The sequence below is a fragment of the Lepus europaeus genome, chromosome 19 (genome assembly GCF_033115175.1).
Source record: "Lepus europaeus isolate LE1 chromosome 19, mLepTim1.pri, whole genome shotgun sequence".
NCBI lineage: Eukaryota > Metazoa > Chordata > Mammalia > Lagomorpha > Leporidae > Lepus > Lepus europaeus.
Window position 1 is genome coordinate 1,152,770 of NC_084845.1, and position 20,461 is coordinate 1,173,230.

The 20,461-nt window shown below is 40.3% G+C and overlaps 2 protein-coding genes across 2 annotated transcripts; one reads left to right on the plus strand and one right to left on the minus strand.

Annotated features, from left to right (window-relative positions):
* Nucleotides 1-4,551: 4,551 nt before the first annotated feature.
* Nucleotides 4,552-5,460, minus strand: LOC133748641 (vomeronasal type-1 receptor 4-like). Its single transcript, XM_062177573.1, has one exon. It carries the CDS (start codon nt 5,458-5,460, stop codon nt 4,552-4,554), a length of 909 nt encoding a protein of 302 aa, XP_062033557.1.
* An 8,265-nt stretch (nt 5,461-13,725) lies between these two features.
* Nucleotides 13,726-14,714, plus strand: LOC133747893 (large ribosomal subunit protein uL18-like). The gene has a single exon (XM_062176345.1). The coding sequence runs from the start codon at nt 13,762-13,764 to the stop codon at nt 14,653-14,655; it is 894 nt and encodes a 297-aa protein (XP_062032329.1). The 5' UTR covers nt 13,726-13,761; the 3' UTR covers nt 14,656-14,714.
* Nucleotides 14,715-20,461: the final 5,747 nt, after the last annotated feature.

The following is a 20,461-nucleotide window of genomic DNA, read 5'->3' on the forward strand; positions in this document are numbered from 1 at the left end:
GTTTTTCAAGGTTCAGGTTTTTTTTTTTTTGACAGGCAAAGTGGATAGTGAGAGAGAGAGAGAGAGACAGAGAGAAAGGTCTTCCTTTTTGCCGTTGCTTCACCCTCCAATGGCCACCATGGCTGACCCACTGCAGCCGGCTCACCAAGCTGCTCCGAAGACAGGAGCCAGGTGCTTCTCCTGGTCTCACATGCGGGTGCAGGGCCTAAGGACTTGAGCCAACTTACTGCACTCCTGGGCCATACCAGAGAGCTGGCCTGGAAGAGGGGCAACCGGGACAGAATCAGGCACCTCGACAGGGACTAGAACCTGGTTTGCCGGCGCTGCAGGCAGAGGATTAGCCTATTGATCCATGGCACCAACTGTAAAATGTTTTAAATATGTTTTCATGCTAACTCATCTTGAGCTACTTGGACACAACTGACTATTATTTTTATTTTATTTCAGTGTCGTTAATTCTGTACAAACAAAATCCCTTAATATTTTTTTCTTTATAGTATTTTATGCTTTAATTTTAATGATCTTTCACTCTGGGTAGATTCTAATGTTTCAAATATTGGCTGTGGTAGTGGTGATTGTACATTTGAGCCCAAGTTAAACAAGAGCAAAACAAATCTTTGGCTTCACCAATCTAATATAGATTTGAACTGATTGGATGATTCAGTGTTGCCATAATGAATTATCTTTTTTAAAAAATTATTTATTTGACTGGTAGAGTTACAGAGAGAGAGAGAGAGAGAGAGAGAGAGAGAGAGAGAGAGAAAGGCCTTCCTTCTGTTGGTTCACTCCCCAAATGGCCACCATGGCTGACGCTGTGCCAATCTAAAGCCAGGAGCCAGGTGCTTCCTCCTGGTCTCCCATGGAGTGCAGGGGCCCAAGCACTTGGGCCATCCTCCACTGCCCTCCTGGGCCACAGCAGAGAGCTGGACTGGAAGAGGAGCAACCGGGAATAGAACCAGCACCCATATAGGATGCCGGCGCCACAGGCGGAGGATTAACCAAGTGATCCACAGCACCGGCCCCATCCATAATGAATTATTCTGACAATATGCTCTGATAAGTCAAGTCACCAATACTGTAATTTGAATTTCTATTTTTCATAGAAATAAAAGACCGCCTTATGGAATAATTAGACAGTTAACAAAGATGGACTGGATGAAAGCACTATGTAGAAGAATAGAATAACACAAATGGGCAAGAAAATGATACAGTATACAGAAACAAGGTAAATATGAATGAAAAATATTAGAAAAAAACCAAACACACTCACACACACACACACACAGCAATAGGTAAACAACATTTATCCTCAGAAAATGCAAAGAATATATATTTGTATACAGATTTTCAGAATGGGAAAAAATTGTTAGTTGTGGATGCAGAACCTAAATTTCTTGATGAAACCAACTATTGGCATTTTTTTACAGGATTGACCAGCTCTGCGTGAAACTACTATCCTTGTGACTGATGCTTCCCAGGGCTCTACAATGGGAATCATCTTTGCCTCTCACACAGGAGTCAGGATCCTAGCAAACATGCTGCTCCTTCTTTGGTATGGTCTCATTTCCTGCACTGGATGGATGACAAAGCACATGGATTGGATTCTCCATAACCTAATTTTAGACAATTGTTTGGTCTTTCTCTGGAATGGATTTCTCAGACAATGGCCACTTCTGGGCTGGAGTATTTTTTGGATGGTTTGGGGTGCTAACTAGTTTTGTGTGTTCATAGAGTGACCAGAGGGTGCTCCCCTGAGGCTGCATTCAGTCACAACATCATGATCCTAGTGAGCACCTTTTTCTCTTTTTATGTACTCTCTTCCTTCTTTCCCTTCTATACGTCCCTCTTTGATAAAGCCAGTTGGTGGCTGATGAACATCACTGCCCCTATGGCTTCAAGTTTCCCATCATAGTCCCTATCTACTGATTAATAAAGACATCATGTCTAGACTATGCTATGCAGCAGCACAAATATCAGTGATTTCAATAAATGAATCAGAGCATGAAAATATGCAATGCTGAATGTGTCCATGTAAAAACTTGTCCTTCTCTATCTCTAAGTGTTTACTGGCTAAGTAGGTTTGTGGACAGAAACAGAAGCATAATGGACAGAGCTTGATCACTGACTTACTTTTAATTTGGCAAACAGCCAGGCATGAAACAAGGGACGATTCCTCACTCTACTTTGCAGAGCAGAACTGGGTATTTTCATCTTAGTCGTTGTCCTCACATGTCCTTTCTGCCTTATGAGTCCAGTTAAATGTCTCATCTACAATTTTCCATTCCTGGAATCTTTATTAAGACATTGTGATAACAGAGTTTACTCCCAGGTATACTTAATTGAAGAAACACATGAAATGAACTCGTGAAGATAGGTCTCCTCCCTTCACTCTGATTCTTCTTGGAGCTAAAAAAAAAAACTTTGGGAATACATTTCTGACAATGATTCCTCCTCAAGTTCATTGGAAAAATCTTCATGGCATTTAGAACCCAACAAGATGCTACTGATGATGGCAAAAGCATGTGTTGTAAGTGCAGTGCCCTTAGATAAATTCCAAACACCATTTAACAAATCTAGCTAGAATAGGAATTGGAGAAATCTTTGGTGGGAAGAATGCTGTCTTTGTGTCTCAAAGGACAATTCTGTCTCAGCCAGCTGGAATAACCCAGGGGGAAAATAAGCAAAACGTCTCAGGGTGTCACTCTGGTGCCATCCTTGCAGACAGGGTCTTTCTAAATGAGGCTGTGCACAGCAGATTCCACTGTGACTGAAGAACATATAGCTCAGAAAGGCTGATTTGGACACAGAAGAGCAGAACAGGTTGCAACAGAAGGCTGGAACTTTTTCTCTGCTTATATGAAGCTCATGGGCAAAAGATGTTCATTGTGAATTCCTGGAGTTTCAGTGGTAGCCTGAAATAAGTAAATATAATATCATTCACATTTTACAAAGATGTACAAAATGTTAATATCGCTTAAAGCTATTACTAAGAACTAGCTTATGTATCCAGAGATGGATGAGGCAAGCATAATGAAAGGAAGGCATGTTGTAACACATGAAATAAGACGAGATGAGAATGACAGATGAGATAAAGGCATTAAGGTGTAGGGAGTGAGAGAAGGAACCCAAGCACAGGGCCAGGTTGTGTTTCTACCCAACCTGAGGGTTTTGTCTCCCATTTCTGATTACATTGAACTTCTCAGAACTATGCACAGTTGCAGCCTTGATGAATGATGAAAATGAGGGGCACGATCGAAGAGAACTGCCAGCATGTTAGTCATGAGTCAGGACAAAGTCAACAAACTGCTATTGAGGGCTGGCATTGTGGTGCAGCTGGAAAGTTCTTGCCTGGGACTCTGGCATTCCATAGGGAGGCACCAGTTTGAACCTTGGCTCCTCTGCTTCCAATCCAGCTTCCTGTCAAAGTGCCTAAGAAAGCAAAAGATGGCTCAAGAACTTGGTTCCTGACACCATGTGGGAGACCAGGATGGGATTCCAGGACCTGGATCATGCTGTCCTGCCACAGCCATTGCTGCCATGTGCAAAGTAAAGCAGCAGATGGAAGTTCCCTTTGTGTCTGAGTCTCTCCCTCTCTCTGTTATTGTGCCTTTCAAATAAATAATGATTAAAAAAAAAACCAAACACAGAGACCTTCATTCAGTGTTTCAATAAACCTATGTTAAGTACACTGGGCCTGTCTTATAAAGGAATTAGGAACCCTCCCAAATCCAAGTTCCTAGTGGAAACCAACAGGAAATAGTTTTTGTTTTTTTAAAAGCCTTTCAAAGGATAGCTACGTTAACTGCTTTCTGTACACTCCTCCTAAATCAGACCAAGATTTACATGAGCTCCTAACAAAAAGCTATCTTTTGGTAAGAGATTGAGCATCTTTTATTATGGCTATTGTCTTTAGTGATACCTTTTCTAATAATTGCACAATAATCTGTTATAACAATTGGTGTCTAATATTATACAATTTAATTAATAAGATGCATAGGAATAAAGTAAAAAGCTATGTAGAAAGAATCCATTTTCAAATGTTTGTAGAGACTAAAGGTTTGCCTGTGCTCTCTGAAGGACTGTGGGCTTCAAGCTGAACAGGAACTGAAAGTATAACCTGTTGGTTTTTATAATACATCTGGCTATCTAATGATTTTGTTTATCCTGCTTACAGTTTGTTGAGCAATGGATTTTGTTGAAGTAGCATGTTTCTTCCCTGTGCTCAGCACATTTGTCATCTGTTCATATCTTTCCACTTCCAAGTTCATTCTTTTTTAACTTCTGTGAACTTTAATCAATTGTATGATAGAGCTTGAGAGAAATTTTTGTGTGTTTTATTTGATGGCTAAATTATTGTCTGCATTCCATTTCTCCCTTCTGCTCCTCATGGCTGGCTATCTGCTGAATGAAATAATTTTGTGATCACACTCAGTCTATCTTGTTTTGATCCTAAACACAGATGAATTTAGCCAGCGGAAATACTATATAAAGTATGGCAGGGTGAACAGATACATGGACAGTATGCACCATTCTGGATTTTCATACTCTGACTCATTTACGAAAATCATTGATCTTTGTGCCTCTGGTACACCACAGCCTAGAGACACGGGGGTCTCTGCTGATGAGCACAAAGGGGCTAACACAGGGGAAAGATGAACCCATAAGGGCAGAGCTATTCACCAGCCACCAGCTGGGTTTATCAAAGAGGGACATATAGAAAGTAAAGAAGGAAGACAGTGCATAGAAACAGAAAAATGTGCTCACTAGCATCAGGATGCTGTGGGTGGCTCTCGACTCTGGGGAGCATTTGGGAGAGAGGCTTTTGCTGTGAATGTGCAGGACCTTCTGCTTATGTCTGTATAAAATGATCAACATGCAGCCACTGGCCCAAATCATTAACACCAAATGCAAGATGTCAATGAAGGAAAACATCATGGAATACAATAAGGATATATTTCTGACAATAATTATGCCAGAGCAGAACCCTAAATCAAATTTCTCTGTGAGGTTGTTGCTCTTGCTCATCGCTGTAATATTCCTAGGTACCATACTATTTACCAACAGGTGAAGGGGCCAGCAGAGGATGATGGAAAGTCGAACAGATTTGAGGGCTTTGACCTTGAGCTCCATCCACTGGGGGCTGCTAAGGCTGATTGTGATGGCCTGGAAGCCACTCAAGAGAGAAGTAGCACTCAGAGATGCCCCTCTGGCCACTCTATGAACATAGAAAACTAGTTTGCATGCAAAATCACCCATGAAATATTTTAGCCCCAAAGCTGCCATGGACTGAGGAATGCCTCTTGAGAGAAGAACCAAGCAGTTGGCTACAAGTAGGTTATGGAGAATCAAATCCATGTGCTTTATCCCTCGTCCAGTGCAGGAAATGAAGCCATAGCAGAGAAGGAGCAGGATGTTTCCTAGGACTCCGACTCCTGTCTGAGAGACAAAGATGATTCCCATGGTCAGAGCCCTGGATGGCATGCAGTCACCAGGGCAGTAGTTCACGCAAAGCCAGTAAGTCCTGGAAAGAAATGGAGCTAATGTATTTCATCAAGGAAGCTTAAGTTCATTTCTGCTTCTACCCATTTTTTTCACACTCAGAAATGTCTTCTAGAAGAATACATTCTTTGTATTTTCTTGAGAGGCATTTGGATGCTGGCTGAGTATATATTTTTGCATGGCTATTCCAGGTTTTTCTAATAGTTTTCATCCATATTCACCTTGTCCCTATATGACATATTGTTTTCTTGTCTATTTGTAGTGTTTTGGTTATATGTTACCTTGCCAACTAACCAATTATTCTGGTATTTGTATGAAGGCACAGAAATTCAAGTTACAATATGGGTGACCGATTTTATAGGAGAATAAGGACAGAATAATTATTTTTCACAACATTCAATTATGTATTCTAAGTGCAGTGGCAATTTGAATGGTGAAGCCAAAGATTCCCTCTCATTTAATTGGCCCCAAATGTACAATGAAACCATCACAGCAAATATTTGAAAGCAAATATTGAAAACATGAATATCTCATGCCAACTATAATATAAAATATTATGAAGAAAAGAAATTAAATGATTTCATTTGTATAGCATCCAAGTACCTTCGTTTTATATGTGGCGGATTAATTCAACATTTAGTATAATTAGTAACACTAAATTTGTTTTTAATTATTTAATTTGTTTGTAAAAGAATACAAATTTTGCAAGTATAATTTTATGAATATAGTTATTCTCTCCATCATACCCACCCTCTCACCCACAATCCCAACTTTCCTACTCCTCTCTCTCCCCTTCCCACTCCCATTCTCCATTAGGATTCAATTTTAATTAACTTTGAACACAGAAGACCAACTATATACTAAGTAAAGATTACAACAATGTGCGCACACCTGCATACACACTCACACAAACTGAGAACTAGAGTATTCTTAGCTTGGTGGGAAAAAATGTTTATGGTCATGAAATGCAATGATAACTTCAAAACTAAAAATATTCATCCTAGACTCTTCTGCTGCCTTGAAGCTCTTTCTTAGCCTTTCAGTTGGTTCTCACTTTCCCAGTCTTCCTTTCCTCCTAACCTACCAATGGTTTATTTTCTGGTTTTTTTGTAAGATCCTATTTTGTTGTCCACATCAAGAATATGGACATTTCTCTAAACTATCTCTTCTGGGTTTTGCTGCCTCCCCACAACACATCCTCTGTCATCACTGGGCCATTGTTCCTGGTAAAAGACAACATTTTAGGAGATCACATCTCCATCCTGGAGACAGACACTCAGAAGAAAATGACTGTGTATCAGCACAGTGAGGATGGATCGATGAAAACATTATACTTCTTGACGAAGGTGACATTGGAGTTCTTACGTGAGCTTCTGCACATAGAGAGGTGATGCTTGCTAAGGCAGATGAGAAACTCCAGGTCCACTTCTCAGTCCTCCCCTTTCAGGATGTGATCACCCATGATATTGCTGTGATGTGGAATGTGGCAATGTGAAGATCTGATGCTTTACTCTGGGAGGTAATTCTGTCATTAGAATTCCAGGATGTTTTGAAGGAATTTCTGAGTCACACTCTTGTTATCTCAATGTCTGTTATAAGAAATCATTTTCTAATTTTTCATCTCATGAGCAGCCAATAGGGAAGAAAATGAGTACTTTTGGAATTTGAAACTTGTTACACTGATTGTGAACCCCTGACATGATTCAAGGAGAAAGTGAGCATTTCTCTTGAGTGAACCATGGTCCTTGAGAGGATTTATCATTCTTGAAGAAAGGAAAGGAAAGCAGTTTTAGAGACAAAAGACAACTCCATGAATACACATTTCAGATGCAAAATCTTCAGTGCCCTTATCAGGCATATGATTTTAACATGAGCTGTAATGATTCTCTGGTTTCCAATAATGTGTTTAATCCATTCTCAAGTCAATTTATTTGCATTAGAGTTCCATAATCTCATCCATAGTTGCCCATGGCTTCCAGCATTCCTTAATCGGTTGATTTGGTGAAGTGCTGAATTTGAATGTGTATACATGTGTCTCTGTGTTTGTGTTGCTAGGAAAGAACAACGTATTTAAATACTATAGGGGCTAAACCACAGAGATACATACTGGTATACGTTAATAAAAAGAATAGGTTGGGAGGAAATTTTTGGTTTGGAAGCCAAATCCTATATTTAAAGAAAATGGAATTTAACTACAAGTTGACATAACTTAGGAGAAACAGAGAATCAGACACATTTCACTGAAATCTACATATATAATTCAATAGTTTGAGTTCATCAAAATATCTCATGTATGGGTAAAAGTAGACTCGGCTTGGTTTGGCATAAGCATAGGTTATTGGTGATGTAGAGGTTTGGCCTACCCCTCTGAATAAGCTATAGAATGCATTTTTCCTTCATAATTTCCATTGGTGACCTCAGAGGTCCATTCTCCCCTGTGTCAATTTAGAGCAGCCCCCTAATATTCCTGATAGCATCTGACAAGATGCCTCCTAGGGCATGTCTTCCAATTAGATACCGCCCACGTCTCCATCTAGGTTAATTTAATCAGAATTCTTCCTATTTCTTTATGCTGCAATAGGAACTTACATTAGGGGTTCCTTATTTGTTGGATGGTTATCTAAACGCAAAATTTCAACACATAAACTTTATGGAAAGTTTGATAAAGGATAAAAGCACAAACTTTCTTGTTTACCTTTTAAAAATCAATTCTTTACTTTTAATACAACTTGCTAGTTCATATTCAATCATTGTTATAGTAGGCCAAGCATGTACATGGGTGCAGGGGCCCAAACACTTGGGCCATCTTCTGCTGCTTTCCCAGGCAAATTAGCAGGGAGCCAGACTGGAAGTGGAACAGCTGGGATTTGAACTGGTGCACATATGGGTTGCTGGCATCACAGGCAGCAGCCTAACACAGCACTGGCCCTTGAAATATATTGTTAGGCTAGCTGACCCTGAGCTATATGGACAAAATTGGTTTTTGATACTTTTTTATTTAGTGTTACTCACTCTGACCTCAGAATCATCCCTTAACCCTTCCTGATGTGTGTGAAAAGCCCATGAGAACATTTCAGACATGGAAAGCCAAGGCATTGTGGTAAATATGTTCTACATGAAGGATCTCTGTGAGTGAGACCCCAGCAGAAAGAAGTGGCCATCAAAGAAGGATGTACTCTTCTCTAAAGGAGGAGAGAACTTCCACCTTGCTTATGTCCTTGTCTAAATTCTGACAGAGTTTGCGCATTTGAAAGGCTTCCATAGCCTAGGAAGCTCATGTCAAGAGCCTCGGGTGGTCACTGATGTCATACATAAGAGTGTTAATTATTAAATTAACAACAGGGTTCACTGTGTATGAACTCCCCATGTAGGACCTCTGTCCTCAACAAGTTGTATTTATGAGAGTTAACTGTAAAAGTAGGTCTCAGTTTATGTGTTTATTTTGCATGTTTGTTCACAGTGTTGAAAACTTTACTTACTATAGAGTTGATCTTCTGTGTTCAAAGTTAATTAAAAATGAATCTTAATGGAGAAGGGGCTGGGAAGGGGAGAGAGAGGAGGCAAGGGGTGGGACTGTGATTGGGTAGGGTGAGAAGAATAACTATATTCCTAAATTGTACTCATGAAATTTGTATTCCTAAAAAAACTAATTAATTAGTTAAATATTAAATTTAGTGTTACAAATTATACTAAATTTGGAATTCATCCTCTACAGATAAAATAAAGGTACTTGGATTCTATACCATTGAAATCATTTAATGTTAATTTCTTCATAATGTTTTATGTTTCAGTTGGCATGAACTATTCATGCTTTCCAAATTGCCTTTCAAATATTTGCTGTGATAATATCATTGTTCATTGTGACCAATGAAAAAAGAGGGAATCTTTGACTTCACCATTCTAACATGCCACAGCTCTTAGAATATATAATTAAATGTTGTGATAAATAATTATTCTGTCATAATTCTCCTGTAAAAATGTCACCCACATTGTAACATGAATTTCTACACTTTCATACAAATACAAGAATAATTGGTTAGTTGGCAGAGAAACATTTAAAACGCAAACACTACTTCAACATAAATAAACAAGAAAATGGTATGTCATATAGGAATAAGGTGACATGGATAAAAACTATTAGAAAAAACTGAAACAGCCATGTGAGAAGATATACTCAGTCAGCATCCAAATGCCTCTTAAGAAAATAAAAAGAATGTATTTTTCTAGAAGACATTTCTGAGTGCGAAAAAAATGGGTAGAAGCAGAAATGAACTTAAGCTTCCTTGATGAAATACATTAGCTCCATTTCTTTCCAGGACTTACTGGCTTTGCGTGAACTACTGCCCTTGTGACTGCATGCCATCCAGGGCTCTGACCATGGGAATCATCTTTGTCTCTCAGACAGGAGTCGGAGTCCTAGGAAACATCCTGCTCCTTCTCTGCTATGGCTTCGTTTCCTGCACTGGACAAGGGATAAAGCACATGGATTTGATTCTCCATAACCTACTTGTAGCCAACTGCTTGGTTCTTCTCTCGAGAGGCATTCCTCAGACCATGGCAGCTTTGGGGCTGAAGTATTTCATGGATGATTTTGCATGCAAACTAGTTTTCTATGTTCATAGAGTGGCCAGAGGGGTGTCTCTGAGTGCTACTTCTCTCTTGAGTGGCTTCCAGGCCATCACAATCAGCCTTAGCAGCCCCCAGTGGATGGAGCTCAAGGTCAAAGACCTCAAATCCATTTGACTTTCCATTCTCCTCTGTGGACCCTTGACCTGTTGGTAAATAGTATGGCTCCTATGAATATTACAGAGATGGGGGAGAGCAACAACCTCACAGAGAAAAAGGACTTAGGGTTCTGTTCTGGCATAATTATTGACAGAAATATATCCTTATTGTGTTCCATGATGTTTTCCTTCACTGACGTCTTGTATTTGGTGTTAATGATTTGTTCCAGTGGCTACATGATGTTCATTTTGTGCAGACATAAGCAGAAGGTCCTACATTTTCACAGATAAAGCCTCACTCCGAAATGCTCCCTAGAGAAAACAGCCATCCACAGCATCCTGATCCTAGTGAGCACATTTTTCTGTTTTTATGCATTGCCTTCCTTCTTTACTTTCTATATGTCCCTGTTGGATGAACACTGCTGGTGGCTGGTGAATACCTCTGCCCTTATGGGTTCATCTTTCCCCTGTCTTAGCCCCTTTATGCTCATCAGCAGAGAACCCCGTGTCTCTAGGCTGTGGTATACCTGCGGCACAAAGAACAATGAGTTTTTTAAATGGAGAGAGCATGAAAATCCAGAATGCTGCATACTGTCCATGTATCAGGTCACTCTGCCTTATTTTATATAGTATTTACGTTTGCTAAATCAGTTTGAATAGGATCAAACAAGACAGACTGAGCATGAACACAAAAGTATTTCATTTAGCAGATAGCCAGGCATGGAACAAGGAGGGGCTTCTCATTTCTACTTTGCCTACATCAAATAAGGCTGTTTTTCTTCAGTCTTTATCCTCATGTGTCCTTAGCTCCATTCAAATTCTACTAAATCTTCCCTTTACCATTTGCTTCTTTTAAAATCCTCATTTGATATATTGTGATAGTAAAGTCTACTCTCAGTTTTACTTCTTTGATTAAATACCTAAAATGAACTCCTAAAGATATAAGACTCCTTCCTTCACTCTTTCTCTTTGAGGGCTATAAAAAGACTGTGAATACATTTATAATCAGTTTTCCTTCCCTGGTGAATTGGAGGAATTCTAGTGATTTGGGGTTCTAGAAGTCACTATCATTGATTCTATAATCATGTTAAGCTCTATACCCTCAGAATAAATCCAAACACAATTCCAAAGTCCATCTAGAACAGAAATTCTGGAGGAAAAGATTAGTGGAAGAATATTGTCTTCATTCCTCAAAGGAAAGTTATGTGTAAGCCAATTGGAAAAACCCAAAGGAAAAAGAACAAAAAAATATCTCTGGGACTGTATTTGATGACATTTTTGTGAACATGGTTTTTCCTTTTTTTTAAGTTTTATTTATTTGTAATTTAGAGTTATACAGAGAAAGGAGAGGCAGAGAGAGAGAGAGAGAGAGGTCTTCCACCTGATAGTTCTCTCCTTTCTTGGTGCAAGAGCTGTGGCTACGCTGATCCAAAGCCAGGAGCCAGGAGCTTCCTCTGGGTGTCCCACACAGGTGCAAGGGCCCAACTACTTGGGCCATCCTCTACTGCTTTCCCAGACCATAGCAGCAAGCTGGAGCAGAAGTAGTGCAGCTGGATCTCGAACCGGCGCCCATATGGGATGCGGGTGCTTCAGGCCAGGGTGTTAACCCCACTGCGTTGCAGAACCAGCCTTGTGACCAGGGTCTTACTAATTGAGATTGTGGACAACAGATTGTGATATAACTGAATGGCACGTCACTCTGAAAAAGCAGAGCAAAACAATGTGCATCACAAAGTTGAAACCATTTTAGAAGTCACAGGCAAAGATGTTAATTTTGATTCAAACATTCCAAGAGAAACAAAATTGGCTAAATAAAGTCTCCTATTTTTAAAAAAATGTTGACACCACTGAAAGCTATTATTAGGAAGCAGTTAATTTACCCAGAAATAGAGGAGGCAGGAATAACTAGAGGAAGGCAGGTTTGACTTTTCTTTTTAAGATTTATATATTTGAAGTCATAACAGAGAGCTTCCATCTGCTGTTGACGTCCCAAATGACCCCAACAGTCAGGGCTGAGCCAAGCTGAGGACAGGAGCTTCTTCTTGGTCACCCAAATGGGTGTCAGGGATCCAAACACTTGAATCATCTTCTGCCACTTTTCCCAGGCCATTAGCATGGAACTGGATCAGAAGTGAAGTACCGGAGGGGCGGAGCCAGGATGCCGGATAGTGAGGGCACACACCGATAGTCCGGGAAAAGATAGTTTAATAAAAGTGAAGTTTTGTAGCCTCAGGAAAAGACTCAAGAAAAAAAAACTGCAGAGGAAATGCTTCTGGATCTAGTGGATGTGACACAGAGGACCTACAGGGAGCCCACCATGTGGAAGCCCAGCCGCGGGAGTCAAGCTGCAGAATCTCGCCAGCGCAGGAACGGGAGGTAAGACAAAAACCTCAGAAACCCAAGACATTGGCGGGGAAAGGCAAAAGGAGGCCTGAGGCCCCACTGGGCAAAGTTCACCAGGCTGACTGGAGGAGAGAAAATAAAAACTAATAAATCAGGGGATTCAGCACGGACACTAGCCTCTCTCTCCACTCACCTAACAAAACTGAGCAAGACAAAGAGCAGGCGCCATTTTACATATGTAAAGCAGCAATCTCAAGTAGCCAAGCAGAAAAAACTTGACTCTGGTCGGAAGAAATAACAGGAGGTTAGAATCTAGTGAAAGCAGGTGGAGCTAACGATCTGAGACTGAAAATCCGAGGGGGGGGGGGGGCAAGCGAACTCACGGAGTATGCAAATTCGGTAACCTTTGCACAGTGCAGAAACTTGAGAACACATTGAGGGCTGCATAAACTCTTTGTGTGGTCCCAGGGGTAGATCAAATGAATACTCAAAGAGGCCAGATTTCAACTACCCTCAATTCCATTCAGCTGTGCAGAATTACTTCCCAACTGAGTCAAAAAAAAAAAGAGAGAGAGAGAGAGAGATCGAGCAGGGGCAAGGGAGAGAACAATCTGGGTGAGTCACAATTGGCACATGCTTAAACCTGAAGAGTCAAACAGAGCTCTCTGGCCACACCCATCACAGCCTAAGGATCCATCAAAGCATACAGCCCACTTAATCTAGAGGCATAGTATAACGAGAAAAAAACACCACAGCAAAAAGAAACCATAAATTATCTCCAACATGCAAAACAACAAACGCAGAAACCGAGGTAACAAGAGCAAGGAAGACACTATGATGCGCCCAAATGAACAAGACACCCCAAGGCAAGATTATGAAGATGAAGAGATAGAGGAAATGCAAGAAGCACATCTCAAAAAATTGATAAGAACATTAAGAAGTTCTCAAAAACAAATTCTTGAATTACAGAAATCCTCAATGGACAAGATAGAAAATCTGGTGTGCGAAAATGAAATATTAAGGAGGAATCAAAATGAAATGAAACAATTAGTAGAACATGAAACTGTGATAGTGACAAGAAACCATAATGAAATGAAGAACTCAATAGATCAAATGACAAACACATTAGAGAGCCTTAAAAACTGAATGGGTGAGGTCTGTGTCGAGCCGCGTTTGCGGGTCTCTGTTCCGCAGGATGGGGTTTGTTAAAGTTGTCAAGAACAAGGCCTACTTGAAGAGATACCAAGTGAAGTTTCGAAGACGGCGAGAGGGTAAAACTGATTACTATGCTCGGAAACGCTTGGTGATCCAGGATAAAAATAAGTACAACACACCCAAATACAGGATGATAGTTCGTGTAACTAATAGAGATATCATTTGTCAGATTGCTTATGCCCGTATAGAAGGGGATATGATAGTCTGCGCAGCTTATGCACACGAACTGCCAAAATACGGTGTGAAAGTTGGCCTGACCAATTATGCTGCAGCCTATTGTACTGGCCTGCTGCTGGCTCGCAGGCTTCTCAATAGGTTTGGCATGGACAAGATCTATGAAGGCCAAGTGGAGGTGACTGGAGATGAATACAATGTGGAAAGCATTGATGGTCAACCTGGTGCCTTCACCTGCTATTTAGATGCAGGCCTTGCCAGAACTACTACTGGCAATAAAGTTTTTGGAGCCCTGAAGGGAGCTGTGGATGGAGGCTTGTCCATCCCTCACAGTACCAAACGATTCCCTGGTTACGATTCTGAAAGCAAGGAGTTTAACGCAGAAGTACATCGGAAGCACATTATGGGGCAGAATGTTGCAGATTACATGCGTTACCTAATGGAAGAAGATGAAGATGCTTACAAGAAACAATTCTCTCAGTACATAAAGAACAATGTGACTCCAGACATGATGGAGGAGATGTATAAGAAAGCCCACGCAGCTATACGAGAGAATCCAGTGTATGAGAAGAAGCCCAAGAGAGAAGTTAAAAAGAAGAGGTGGAACCGTCCCAAAATGTCCCTTGCCCAGAAGAAAGATCGGGTAGCTCAAAAGAAAGCAAGCTTCCTCAGAGCTCAGGAGCGGGCTGCTGAGAGCTAAACCAAACAATTTTCTATGAAGATTTTTCTGATAAAGACAATAAACTTATTGACCAAGCAGCAAAAAAAAAAAAAAAACTGAATGGGTGAAGCAGAAGAGAGAATATCGGACTTAAAAGACAGAGAACAGGAAAGGAAACAGTCAAATCAAAGAAAAGAAGAGGAAATCAGAAATCTAAAAAATACTGTCAGGAATCTATAGGATACTATTAAAAAACCGAACATTCGGGTTCTAGGAGTTCCTGAAGGCATGGAGAGGGAGAAAGGATTAGAAGGCCTTTTTAGTGAGATACTACCAGAGAACTTCCCAGGTTTGGAGAAAGACAGAGCCATCCTAGTACAGGAAGCTCATAGAACTCCTAACAAACATGAACAAAAGAGATCCTCACCACGACACATCGTAATTAAACTCACCATAAAGAAACATAAGGTCCTAAAATGTGCAAGAGAGAAATGTCAGATTATTCTGAGAGGATCTCCAATTAGACTCACAGCTGACTTCTCATCAGAAACCCTACAAGCTAGGAGAGAATGGCGAGACATAGCCCAGGTACTAAGAGAGAAAAACTGCCAGCTGAGAATATTATATCCTGCAAAGCTCTCATTTGTGAATGAAGGTGAAATAAAGACCTTTCACAGCAAACAGAAATTGAAAGAATTTGTCGCCACCCGTCCAGCCTGGCAAAAGATGCTTAAACATGTGTTACATACAGAAACTCAGAAACATGGTCAGCAATATGAAAGAAGGTAAAGGAAGGAAACCTCACAGCAAAAGATCACAGGAATCTCAAGCCATATATTAGAAAATATTTTTGCCAAATGACAGGGCAAAGTTACTCCTTCTTAATAGTCACATTGAATGTTAATGGCCTGAACTGTCCAGTTAAAAGACACCGATTGGCTGATTGGGTTAAGGAACAAAACCCATCTTTTTGCTGCTTGCAAGAAACTCATCTTTCCAACAATGATCCATACAGGCTGAAAGTGAAAGGCTGGAAAAAGATATACCATGCCAACAGAAATGAAAAAAGAGCGGATGTAGCCATCTTAATAAAGGACAACATAAACTTTACCAAAAAACCTGTTAGGAGAAGACGGCGCCCCGGCTCACTATGCTAATGCTCCACCTTGTGGCGCCGGCACACCGGGTTCTAGTCCCGGTTGGGGCACCAATCCTGTCCCGGTTGCCCCTCTTCCAAGCCAGCTGTCTGCTGTGGTCAGGGAGTGCAGTGGAGGATGGCCCAAGTCCTTGGGCCCTGCACCCATGGGAGACCAGGAGAAGCACCTGGCTCCTGCCATCGGATCAGCGTGGTGCGCTGGCCGCATGCGCTACCGCGGCGGCCATTGGAGGGTGAACCAACGGCAAAAGGAAGACCTTTCTCTGTCTCTCTCTCACTGTCCACTCTGCCTGTCAAAAATAAAAAAACAAACAAACAAAAAAAAAACCTGTTAGGAGAGACAAAGAGGGGCACTATTTAATGATTAAGGGATCCATTCAACAGGAAGATATAATGATTCTCAATGTATATGCACCTAATTACAGGGCACCAGTTTATTTAAAAGACTTGTTAAGGGACTTAAAGGGAGACTTAGACACCAATACAATAGTTCTGGGGGGCTTCAATACTCCACTCTCAGAAATAGACAGATCATCAGGACAGAAGACCAACAAGGAGACAGTAGATTTAAACAATACTATAGCCCAAATGGATCTAACAGATATCTACAGAACTTTTCATCCTACACATAAAGACTTTACATTCTTCTCAGCAGTACATGGAACCTTCTCTAGGATTGACCACATACTAGGCCATAAAGCAAGTCTCAGCAAATTCAAAAGAATTAGAATCATACCATGCAGCTTCTCAGACCACAAAGGAATGAAATTGGAAATTAGCAACTCGGGAATCCCTAGAGCACGTGCAAACACATGGAGATTGAACAACATGCTCCTGAATGAACAATGGGTCATAGAAGAAATCAAAAGACAAATCAAACACTTTCTGGAAGTAAATGAGGATAACAGCACAACATACCAAAACCTATGGGATACAACAAAAGCAGTGTTAAGAGGAAAGTTTATATCAATAGGTGCCTACATCAAGAAATTGGAAAGGCACCAAATAGATGAGCTTTCAAGTCATCTCAAGGATCTAGAAAATCTGCAGCAAACCAAACCTAAACCCAGTAGGACAAGAGAAATAATTAAAATCAAAGAAGAAATCAACAGGATTGAATCCAAAAAAACATTACAAAAAATCAGCCAAACAAGGAGCTGGTTTTTTGAAAAAATAAACAAAATTGAAACCCCATTGGCTCAACTAACTAAAAGAAGAAGAAAAAAGACCCAAATCAATAAAATCAGAGATCAAAAAGGAAATGTAACAGACAACACAGAAATAAAAAGAATCATCAGAAATTACTACAAGGACTTGTTTGCCAGCTAACAGGGAAATCTGTCAGAAATGGACAGATTCTTCGACACATACAACCTACCTAAATTGAGCCAGGAAGACTTAGAAAACCTAAATAGACCCATAAGTGAGACAGAAATGGAAACAGTAATAAAGGCCCTCCCAACAAAGAAAAGCCCAGGACCAGATGGATTCACTGCTGAGTTCTACCAGACAATTAAAAAAGAACTAACGCCAATGCTTCTCAAACTATTCAGAACAATCAAAAAAGAAGGAATCCTCCCAAATTCTTTCTATGAAGCCAGCATCACCTTAATTCCTAAGCCAGAAAAAGATGCAGCATTGAAAAAGAATTACAGACCAATATCCCTGATGAACATAGATGCAAAAATCCTCAATAAAATTCTGGCCGATACCAATAGAATGCAACAACACATCAGAAAGATCATCCACCCAGACAAAGTGGGAAATATCCCTGGTATGCAGGGATGGTTCAATGTTCACAAAACAATCGATGTGATACACCACATAAACAGAATGCAGAAGAAAAACCATATTATTATCTCAATATACACAGAGTAAGCATTCGATAAAATACAACACCATTTCATGATGAAAACTCTAAGCAAACTGGGTATGGAAGGAACATTCCTCAATACAATCAAAGCAATGTATGAAAAACCCACGGCCAACATCTTATTGAATGGGGAAAAGTTGGAAGCATTTCCACTGAGATCTGGTACCAGACAGGGATGCCCACTCTCACCACTGCTCTTCAATATAGTTCTGCAAGTTTTGGCCAGAGCTATTAGGCAAGAAAAAGAAATTAAAGGGATACAAATTGGGAAGGACGAACTCAAACTATCCCTCTTTGCAGATGATATGATTCTTTATTTAGGGGATCCAAAAAACTCTACTAAGAGACTGCTGGAACTCATCGAAGAGTTTGGCAAAGTAGCAGGATATAAAATCAATGCACAAAAATCAACAGCCTTTGTATACACAGGCAATGCCACAGCTGAGGAAGAACGCCTAAGATCAATCCCATTCACAATAGCTACAACAACAATCAAATGCCTTGGAATAAACTTAACCAAGGACGTTAAAGATCTCTACGATGAAAACTACAAAACCTTAAAGAAAGAAATAGAAGAGGATACCAAAAAATGGAGAAATCTTCCATGCTCATGGACTGGAAGAATCCATATCATCAAAATGTCTATTCTCCCAAAAGCAATTTATACATTCAATGCAATACCAATCAAGATACTGAAGACATTCTTCTCAGATCTGGAAAAAAATGATGCTGAAATTCATATGGAGACACAGAAGAACTCGAATAGTCATAGGAATCTAGTACAACAAAAACAAACCCAGAGGCATCACAATACCAGATTTCAGGACATACTACAGGGCAGTTGTTATCAAAACAGCATGGTCCTGGTACAGAAACAGAAGGATAGACCAATGGAACAGAATAGAAACACCAGAAATCAATCCAAACATCTACAGCCAACTTATATTTGATCAAATATCCAAAACTAATCCCTGGAATAAGGATAGTCATAAACAAGAGTGTCAAATTGTTAAGTCAGCAACAGGAGTCACTGTGTACTTACATCTCATGTGGGATCTGTTCTTAATGTGTTGTCTAATGTGAAGTGATGCTATAACTAGTACTGAAACAGTATTTTTACACTTTGTGTTTCTGTGTGGGTGCAAACTGATGAGATCTTTACTAAGTATATGCAGAATCAATCTTCTGTATATAAAGATAATTGGAAATGAAAAAAAACCTGGTTTTCAATTGGAAATGGCATAGAAAATTAATTATTTTTTAAAAAATATCATGTAGGATATCTGTCTTTAATGTGCTGTACACTGTTATTAATGGGATAACTAGTACTCCAACAGTATTTTTTCACTTTGTATTGCTATGTGGGGGCAAACTGTTGAAATCTTTACTTAATATATACTGAACTGATCTTCTGTATATAAAGAGAATTGAAAATGAATCTTGAGGAGTGGCAAGATGGAGGAATAGGAAGGGAGCACATTGATAGTTCGAAAAGATACGGGTTAATAAAAGTGGAGATACTGCAGGGTCAAGGAAGAGTAGGGGAACAAACAGCAGAGGAAACTCTTCTGGAACTAGTGATTCACAGTGGACCTGCGTGGAGAGCGTGGGAGCCCAAGTTCGGGACACCAGCGGCAGACTCAACACACCAGCGCTGGAACGCATGGTGAGCCGAAACTCAATAGCCCGAGACACCAGCGGGCAAGTGGAAAGAGGAGACTAGAGGGAACGAGGCTTGAAACTCCGTGGGGAAAAGTTCACCAGCCTAACTAGAAGAGAGAGAGGAAAAAAAAGTGACCGATACGGGCGAGCAAGACAAAGAGCAGGCGCCATTTTGGACATACGTCATAAGCAGGGCGACCTCAGGTCTGCACCGGCCCTGAGCCTAGCAGAAAAACCTGACTCTGGGGGGAGGGGGGTGAAATAACGGGAGATTAGGATCTAACTTGGCAACCCAGTGGGAGACTGCAGGAGAATTGGAGCCCACACCGAGGGCAGCAGAGATTCCCTGTGTGGTCCTTGGGAAAGAGCTTCTAATCTCTGGTTCTTGTGGGTATATCATTCGCCTGCTAACTACCTCCAATTACATTCAGCTGTGTGTAATTACTTCCCTTTTGAATCAAAAAAAAAGAAAGAAAGAGAGATTTACCATGCCTAACCTGGGAGTGTCATCTTTGACACACCCTCAACCCTGAGGAACCAAACACAGCTCTCAGGCCACACTCATCTCAAGCCTCTAAGGCTCCACCGAAAGTGGACAGTCCACTTAATATAGAGACATAGTGTAACAAGAAAAAACACCACAGTGAAGAAACCTGATATCTCCAACATGCTATACAACAAACGCAAAAACCGAGGTAACAAGAACAAGGAAGACACTATGATGCCCCCAAATGAAAAAGACACCCCAATAAAGATTATGAAGATGATGAGATAGAAGAAATGCAAGAAGCAAATCTCAAAAAATTGATAAGAACATTAAGAAGTTCTCAAAAACAAATTTTTGAACTACAGAAATCCTTCATGGACAAGATAGAAAATCTCTCTCATGAAAATGAAATATTAAGGAGGAATCAAAATGAAATGAAACAACTAGTGGAACAAGAAACTGTGATAGTGATGAGAAATCATAATGAAATGAAGAATTCAATAGATCAAATGACAAACACATTAGAGAGCCTTACAAACAGAATGGGTGAAGCAGAAGAGAGAATAGCAGACTTAGAAGACAGAGAACAGGAAAGGAAGCAGGCAAACCAAAGAAAAGAAGAAGAAATTAGAAATCTAAAAAATACTGTAAGGATTCTACAGGATAC